This window comes from Oncorhynchus kisutch, unplaced genomic scaffold (genome assembly GCF_002021735.2).
Source record: "Oncorhynchus kisutch isolate 150728-3 unplaced genomic scaffold, Okis_V2 scaffold3655, whole genome shotgun sequence".
NCBI classification, from domain to species: domain Eukaryota; kingdom Metazoa; phylum Chordata; class Actinopteri; order Salmoniformes; family Salmonidae; genus Oncorhynchus; species Oncorhynchus kisutch.
Window position 1 is genome coordinate 595,040 of NW_022265600.1, and position 8,742 is coordinate 603,781.

At 42.5% G+C, this 8,742-nt stretch overlaps 1 protein-coding gene across 3 annotated transcripts; it reads right to left on the minus strand.

Annotated features, from left to right (window-relative positions):
• Positions 1–6,152: 6,152 nt before the first annotated feature.
• On the minus strand, positions 6,153–8,350 carry LOC116371775 (zinc finger protein 239-like). Of its 3 annotated transcripts, none has more exons than XM_031820784.1 (3): positions 7,783–8,350; positions 6,787–6,969; positions 6,153–6,702 (listed from the first exon to the last, which is right to left on the minus strand). In XM_031820784.1, exons 1-3 carry the CDS (start codon positions 8,039–8,041, stop codon positions 6,362–6,364), a joined length of 783 nt encoding a protein of 260 aa, XP_031676644.1. In that variant the 5' UTR covers positions 8,042–8,350; the 3' UTR covers positions 6,153–6,361. The 3 variants fall into 3 exon arrangements, with proteins under 3 accessions (XP_031676644.1, XP_031676643.1, XP_031676642.1); XM_031820783.1 differs by having other exon boundaries at positions 7,774–8,347; XM_031820782.1 differs by having other exon boundaries at positions 6,153–6,969; positions 7,774–8,346.
• Between the last annotated feature and the right edge of the window lie 392 nt (positions 8,351–8,742).

Consider the following 8,742-nt stretch of genomic DNA (forward strand, 5'->3'; position numbering starts at 1 on the left):
TTCAGCTTTGTTACTGTTTGTAATAAAGTCTAGTTGAATTCACAGGTTCTGGTTTTGGTGAAATAGTTGATTCAATATTTTCCACAACAGTCAATGTGTCTAAACTGCAAGAACTTTGAAATTAAGTTGTTTTCAAGTCGTTATTAACAACAACCTGAAAATAAACATTTAAAACCTTCAACTAAAACCAAACGTATATTGGACGTTGGGTATCGTCTTCTTTTCAACGTCTTTTCAATGACATTTAGCTTGGTGGTTCAGCCCAATGTCAAAACACAGTTTAATGTGTCCAGATCAATAACCAATATGCAGAAACCATTTGTGATACTGAAAACATAAACATAAAATGTACCATCTGCACAAACATCTGCAACAATAATCACATTACTTAAACAAGCACCTTTTAAAATGCAGGAGCACCAGAAACACTGTTGTTCTGACAAGTAGCAATAAATCACTGATATCAATTAGGGGGAAATCAGGTTGTTGGTGCTGTTGAAACTAACACGACTAAAAAAACACATGGAATCTGGGAATAATGTGTACATCACTGGTTAGAGGACAACTTGTAGAAAACATCTAGCTACATTTTGATTCAAGTGGGTCACCAATGCTGTAAGTGTAACACAGCTCTTTTTGTGTTAGTCACAACAACTCCTTCATTAATGTATTTTCTGATGTTTGATCAGAGATCTTTTATCAGAGTATCTCTTGTCACATTGACCACAGCTATGAGATTTCTCTCCTGTGTGTGTTCTCTGGTGTATAGTCAGATGACTAGATGTAGTATAATTCTTCCCACATTGACCACAGCTATGAGGTTTCTCTCCTGGGTGTGTTCTCTGGTGTACAATCAGATGACTAGATGTAGTAAAATTCTTCCCACATTGTTCACAGCTATAAGGTTTCTCTCCTGTGTGTGTTCTCTGGTGTGATACCAGGTTGCTTGACTGAGTAAAACTCTTCCCACATTGATCACAGCTATACGATTTGTCTCCTGTGTGTGTTCTCTGGTGTACAATCAGATGGCTAGATGTAGTAAAACTCTTCCCACATTGATCACAGCTATAAGGTTTCTCTCCAGTGTGAATTCTCATGTGTACTTTTAGTGAATTTGATCTTAAGTAACTCTTCCCACAGTCAGAGCAGCACTGCGATTTCTTCCCTGTTGGTCTCCACTGGTGTTTCTTGAGGTGTTCTGATCGGGAGGGTCTCTTCTCTGCCTCGTCAGTTTCATGATGTTGTTGAGGCTCCCCAGAGGATCCACGATAGTCACGTCTCTCTCCTGTGTGAACAACAAAGTCAGACAGATGGTTAAAGGCCCACAACAGCAGAAATCCACTGTAAAAGGTGATGCCAACAGCGTAGCCATGATATTGTACAACAATTGACGTCTGTAATGAATGTTAAAATTACTTGACAATTGTCTTAAGACAGTCAAGTGAGCAACAATAGTCATATTTAGTCTTGTTTTCACATTAGTAGTAACATCGATGATTGTAGGCTAGAAATCAGTTATTACAGTTGCTGAACCCCTAAGCAGTGTGCCAGACAACCTTTGGTCACCAATATAGGCCCCTTCCTGTGTTTGCTAAAATAGGCGCACGAGGGCAATGAATTGAATTTGAGAGTGGTTACATTTCTCCAGCCCCCATCCCTCAGCTGTTTACCAAACCAAGTCTCAGGGCAGCCATTTTGTTGCTGTTTAAATCCTAGGTTGTCCCTTTTAAAAAAGCCAAATCAATCGATCAACCAATCTGCAGTTCAAACAATAACAAAGATGTCATTCCACCTGTTTTGGTAATAAGATGATGGATGGGTCTGGAGAAATGTAACTACTCTCAAATTCATAGACAGACCTACGGATGCAAGGACTGACCATCCATGAAATCAACAGTACTTACTAGTGTTAATCACGGCCCGGTTTCTCAGAACCATCTTACGGCTGAGTTCACCGTTAGAACCATAGGATGCCTTAAGATGCGTTTGGGGAAACCGGGCCCAGATATCCAGTTTCCTCTTCTTCGTCCTCCTCCTCCTTTATCGATGTGACAGTCATCTCCCCCTCCTCCTCTTTCACTCCATAAACTGCATCCTCCTCTCTCTCCGCTTCCTCTTCTTTTACTGTAACATCCTCCTCCTCTTTCACTCTGAACGAGTCTTCCTTTTCTTCCACTGAAACGTCTTTCTCTTCTTCTTTCACGGTAACAGCCTCACCCTCTACTTGTTTTTGTATTGTAACATCCTTCTCTTCCTCCTCCTCTTTCAGCAGAGCTTCTTTCTCCGTCCAGAAGACCTCCTCTTCTTTAGCAGGAGGAGAGCAGCTTAGTGAACTCATGGTCGGAGATGTTCTCTAGCTAGCATTAGCAACTAGCCTAGCTCTAAGCTAATTTAGCAAACCAGCTAGCTGACAAACAACGTAAATATATAATTAAATGGGCCAACACGTACATACGACAGAAGTGTGTTTAATACACAGCGACTAATATACACCAAAACAGTGTAAAGAGAGTGAATGTTGTAGCTATGTTTGCTATAAAGCTACCGAGGTGACTAACTTTTGTTGTTGAAGGAGCGTCCCGTCCACTAGATTATACGTCACACTGGCAGCGTCGCCTGAACCTAAAAGACGCACATCGCCATCTGCTGACTGGAGGGGCAACGCAGTTGAGGAACCAACAGTTTATTTTTCATTAATTAAAGTTGATTATCATATTAAGTCGTTCAAAGAAAAGCATGTGTTGATTGATTCGTGTTTAATGAGTGATAATTTTAAACAATCTTTAGACCCACTACATATTTACATTGAACCATAGTTCTGACATGGATCATTTTGACCCCAGAGGCATATCTTTTATCACAGCCAAAATGTGGTTTATTCCATTTTTCATGACTTTGTCAATCAACTTGTTCTTAATAAATCTAAATCCTGGTTTAGTGTTTCTGTATCATTATGGACTTTTAACAAACTCAAATCCTTTGGAGTCATTTTGACTCCAGCCAAAAGCACCTTTGATAAATAGGACGTTTATTTCAAATCAGAATCACATTTTATTGGTCACATACACGTGTTTAGCAAATGTTATTGCGGGTGTAGCAAAATGCTTGTGTTTCTAGCTCCGACAGCAGTAATATCTAACAAGTAATATCTAATCATTTCACAACATATACCCAATACACACACATCTAAGTATTTGAATGTAGGTTTCTCTGTAGACATGATCCATCCCACCAGAGGGTGGAGGGGCACCTGTATCAGTGGTTTTGACCAGATAGACACCTGCAGACACACAGTATAGTGCCTCCCATGTTCTCTCCTAAGATTGGACTTTCTATACCACGTATCACCTGACTGTGTACAAAACTGCCAATGATAGAAACCTCTTCCAGTGGTATACAGTATATTCATTAAGTATTCAGACCCCTTCACTTATTCCACATTTAGTTACGTTACAGCCTCATTATAAAATTGAATATGTTTTCCCCTCATCAATCTAAACACAAAACCCCATAATGACAAACCAAAAACAGATTTTTAGACATTTTTGCAAATGTATTTACTTAAGTATTCAGACCCTTTGCTATGAGACTCGAAAATGAACTCAGACATCCTGATTCCATTGATCATCCTTGAGATGTTTCTACAACTTGATTGGAGTCCACCTGTGGTAAATTCAATACATTAGACATGGTTTGGAAAGGCACACACCTGTCTATATAAGGTCCCACAGTTTACAGTGCATGTCAGAGCAAAAACCAAGCCATGAGGTCAAAGGAAATGTCCGTAGAGATTTGAGACAGGATTGTGTCGAGGCACAGATCTGTGGAAACGTACCAAAAAATGTCTGCAGCATTGACGGTCCCCATGAACACAATGGCCGCCATCATTCTTAAATGGAAGAAGTTTGGAACCACCAATACTCTTTCTAGAGCTGGCCGCCCGGCCAAACTGAGACATCGGGGGAGAAGGGCCTTGGCCAGGGGGGAGAACAAGAACCCGATGTTCACTCTGACAGAGCTCCAGATTTCCACTGTGGAGACGGGAGAACCTTCCAGAAGGACACCATCTCTGCAGCACTCCGCCAATCAGGCCTTAATGCAGCAATGATTAAATTGTCAACATTTATTCAATGGACAATTCTGTGAACTGCTCTGTGAAAGGTGTCGGCTAGAGATTAATTGCTGGAGCTTGCAGAGATTTGTAGTCTTGCATGTTGTCTACTTTGATGCTAATTAGCATATTTGAAGCAGAGAGTAAAAGGAGACGAATATATTGATACAAGTATTTGTATTTAATATGGCTCCCCATTAGTTCCTGCCAAGGCAGCATCTACTCTTCCTGGGGTTTATTATGGATCCCCATTAGTTCCTGCCAAGGCAGCAGCTACTCTTCCTGGGGGTTTATTATGGATCCCCATTAGTTCCTGCCAAGGCAGCAGCTACTCTTCCTGGGGTTTATTATGGATCCCCATTAGTTCCTGCCAAGGCAGCAGCTACTCTTCCTGGGGGTTTATTATGGATCCCCATTAGTTCCTGCCAAGGCAGCAGCTACTCTTCCTGGGGTTTATTATGGCTCCCCATTAGTTCCTGTCAAGGCAGCAGCTACTCTTCCTGGGGTTTATTATGGATCCCCATTAGTTCCTGCCAAGGCAGCAGCTACTCTTCCTGGGGGTTTATTATGGATCCCCATTAGTTCCTGCCAAGGCAGCAGCTACTCTTCCTGGGGTTTATTATGGATCCCCATTAGTTCCTGCCAAGGCAGCAGCTACTCTTCCTGGGGTTTATTATGGATCCCCATTAGTTCCTGCCAAGGCAGCAGCTACTCTTCCTGGGGTTTATTATGGATCCCCATTAGTTCCTGCCAAGGCAGCAGCTACTCTTCCTGGGGTTTATTATGGATCCCCATTAGTTCCTGCCAAGGCAGCAGCTACTCTTCCTGGGGTTTATTATGGATCCCCATTAGTTCCTGCCAAGGCAGCAGCTACTCTTCCTGGGGTTTATTATGGATCCCCATTAGTTCCTGCCAAGGCAGCAGCTACTCTTCCTGGGGTTTATTATGGATCCCCATTAGTTCCTGCCAAGGCAGCAGCTACTCTTCCTGGGGTTTATTGTGGATCCCCATTAGTTCCTGCCAAGGCAGCAGCTACTCTTCCTGGGGTTTATTATGGATCCCCATTAGTTCCTGCCAAGGCAGCAGCTACTCTTCCTGGGGTTTATTATGGATCCCCATTAGTTCCTGCCAAGACAGAAGCTACTCTTCCTGGGGTTTATTATGGATCCCCATTAGTTCCTGCCAAGACAGCAGCTACTCTTCCTGGGGTTTATTATGGATCCCCATTAGTTCCTGCAAAGGCAGCAGCTACTCTTCCTGGGGTTTATTACGGATCCCCATTAGTTCCTGTCAAGGCAGCACCTACTCTTCCTGGGGTTTATTATGGATCCCCATTAGTTCCTGCCAAGGCAGCAGCTACTCTTCCTGGGGTTTATTATGGATCCCCATTAGTTCCTGCCAAGGCAGCAGCTACTCTTCCTGGGGTTTAATATGGATCCCCATTAGTTCCTGCCAAGGCAGCAGCTACTCTTCCTGGGGTTTATTATGGATCCCCATTAGTTCCTGCCAAGGCAGCAGCTACTCTTCCTGGGGTTTAATATGGATCCCCATTAGTTCCTGCCAAGGCAGCAGCTACTCTTCCTGGGGTTTAATATGGATCCCCATTAGTTCCTGCCAAGGCAGCAGCTACTCTTCCTGGGGTTTATTATGGATCCCCATTAGTTCCTGCCAAGGCAGCAGCTACTCTTCCTGGGGTTTATTATGGATCCCCATTAGTTCCTGCCAAGGCAGCAGCTACTCTTCCTGGGGTTTATTACGGATCCCCATTAGTTCCTGCCAAGGCAGCAGCTACTCTTCCTGGGGTCCAGCTAAAATAAAGGCAGTTATACCATTTTAAAAACATGACAATAAATTGACAACACACTGTGTCCTCAGTCACCTTGTCCCAGAGACATTTACATGGTTATCAAAACATCACACCAGGGTGAGTCTAAACAAAACACAGCCCTGTGGGGAAAATGAATGGAACCATCTCCCTGTTTGACCTCTAGTTGTTATGGATATTATGACTCTACAGAGACACACAGTGGACGTGTCAAAATATGTTCCATTGATAAATCACACTTTATTTAACCTCAATGTCATCTTGTGTTTACAAGGCATTGTAGATTGTAGCTGTATATAGGATGTATTCTGGATGTTTTCAGTGTGTTTTTAACCCTTTCAGACAATGGATTAATCACAATTAAAAATAGTGCACTAACATTACACAAAGTGAACTCAAGTCTAAAAAAACACACACATTCTCAGTCAAAAACACAAGTCAGAACACAGCCTCTCAATTCTCTCATGTGTTTTCAGGTTCTCTGACTGGGAAAATGTCTTTCCACAATGAGAGCAGTGGTATGTCTTCTCCTCCTGTGTATTTGTATGTATTCCTTCATGCTCTTTCAGGTACCTTAACTGGGTAAATCTCTCTCCACACTGGGAGCAGCGGTACATCTTCTTACCTGTGTGTGTCCTCTCGTGCTTGTTCAGGTTTCCTACCTGGCCAAAACTCTTTCCACAATGGGAACATTGGAAAAGCTTTTCCCCTGTGTGTCCCCTCTCATGCGTTTGCAGGCTCCCTAACTGGGTAAACGACATTCCACATTGGGAACAGTGGTAAGGCTTCTCTCCAGTGTGTATTCTCTCGTGCGTTTGCAGGCTCCCTAACTGGGTAAATGACATTCCACATTGGGAACAGTGGTAAGGCTTCTCTCCAGTGTGTATTCTCTTATGTGTTCTCAGGCTCCCTAACTGAGTAAAACTCTTTCCACACGGGGAGCAGTGATGTCGTCCTGCTGGTTTGGACGTCTCGGGGTCTGGTTTCCCTGAAGGACTCTTCCTGCTGTCAGAAGGAGAGTCTGGTCTCTCTCCTGTCAAAGACAAACAGATGATTTAATTAAACAGAGACCTGAATGAAACCTCCACATGATAAAACTTCCTATGATGTTTAATCTAGACTAGATCCCTCAATCACCTGAAGTCAGTTTTCACAAGTGTTATTAAAGCCACTACAAAATGCAGGTCTCTGTGTGGTTCTTAGTCAGAGAGGCCTATAGAATGGTCTAGAATGTCATTGTATGTTGTAGCGTTTACACCAGTCCAGCCTACGCTTGACACTCTAGCAATGATTAAGTACTTTATGATAACGCGGAAATTAAATAAACTATTTGGTATCATTTTTATGATGGAAGATTGAATAAGTGTGCTTCAAACGGTTTGCTTGTAATGATTTGTAGCCATCGTCTTGACTACCTGTGCATGAGAGTCCATTCAACTCAGTTTCCCTACCTGAAAAAAACGCCATTCCGTAAAGTGTATTCGCGCACGCAAATTCAGGAAGAAACCGACGAGCAGATGGCCTGACCGCGTTTTGCGACTGTCGGCTCACTTGACCGCAGACAACGGTGGGCTGGAAATCGCCTCCAGTTTAGTACAGTGGAATTGCCGTATTGAATGAAGGCAAGTCCATTCCGTGAGACATTTAAGTTGTGATTTTGGGTGCAAATCCATTGTTAAAGTTTTGTTGTTGGGCAGCTTCTTGATGCTATTCACATCTTACAGTGTAGCTTTATCAATTCCTACATTAAAAAACGGCATTTAAGCTCAGAACTAGAGTAGAATGACGTTTTAAAACCACGTATCAGTTCAACAACTATTTTCAAGACAGGACTTACTGGTGTTACTCAGATCTTCTGTCTCCTCCTCTTCTTCCCTCTCCTCCTCCTTCAATATGACAGTTATCTCTCCTTCATTCACTCCAAAAAAAGTATAATCGTTTTCTTCCTCTTCTTTCTGTGTAACAGCCTCACCCTCTACTTCTTCGTTTACTGTGACATCCTCCTCTTCATTCTCCTCTTTCACGACAACGTTCAGCCAAATACCTTCTTTCTCCTTCCAGCAGACCTCTTTTTTAGCAGGAGGGCAGCAGCTTGCTGAGCTCATGGTCGGAATGTTAGCCAGCTAACCTAGCTAGTTAGCGACTAGCCTAGTGATAGGCTCATTTATCAAGCCAGCTACCGTTACCTGACTAAACGGAAATATGACATGAAATGGGGAAACTAGTTAAAAGACAGAATTATGTTCCAAATACAGAAGTAAATATAGACCGAAGCAGTCTGAACAGCTTGAACGTTTCCGCTAGGAAGCTACCGAGGTGGCTGACGAGATGTTGTTGAAGAAGCGTCCCGTCCACTACATTATACGTCACTCTGATAGCATCGCCTGAAAAACGCATATCGCCATCTGTTGACTGGAGTGGTTAACGCAGATAAATGTTTATTTTATTTCCAGACAAAAAGTGCATTTTCACATTTCTTTCATTAAATAATAATATAATAGTCAGACAACTGCAGATTTGTAATAAGTATGAATTTAAAACCTACTTCCACATTCTACCAACCCAACAGATGTTTCTACTACAGGGAATATTAACCAATGAGGTGGGTCTTTACACATTCTACCAACCCAACAGATGTTTCTACTACAGGGAATATTAACCAATGAGGTGGGTCTTACCACATGGTACCAACCCAACAGATGTTTCTACTACAGTGAACATTAACCAATGAGGTGGGTCTTTACACATTCTACCAACCCAACAGATGTTTCTACTACAGTGAACATTAACCAATGAGGTGGGTCTT

Excerpts from the sequence above, each read along its gene's own strand:
- LOC116371775 (XM_031820782.1), bottom strand. The coding sequence starts at position 8,041 with ATGAGCTCAGCAAGCTGCTGCCCTCCTGCTAAAAAAGAGGTCTGCTGG. Across the intron at positions 6,970-7,773 it reads AGAAGATCTGAGTAACACCA|GAGAGAGACCAGACTCTCCT; the intron begins GTAAGTCCTGTC and ends TGTCTTTGACAG.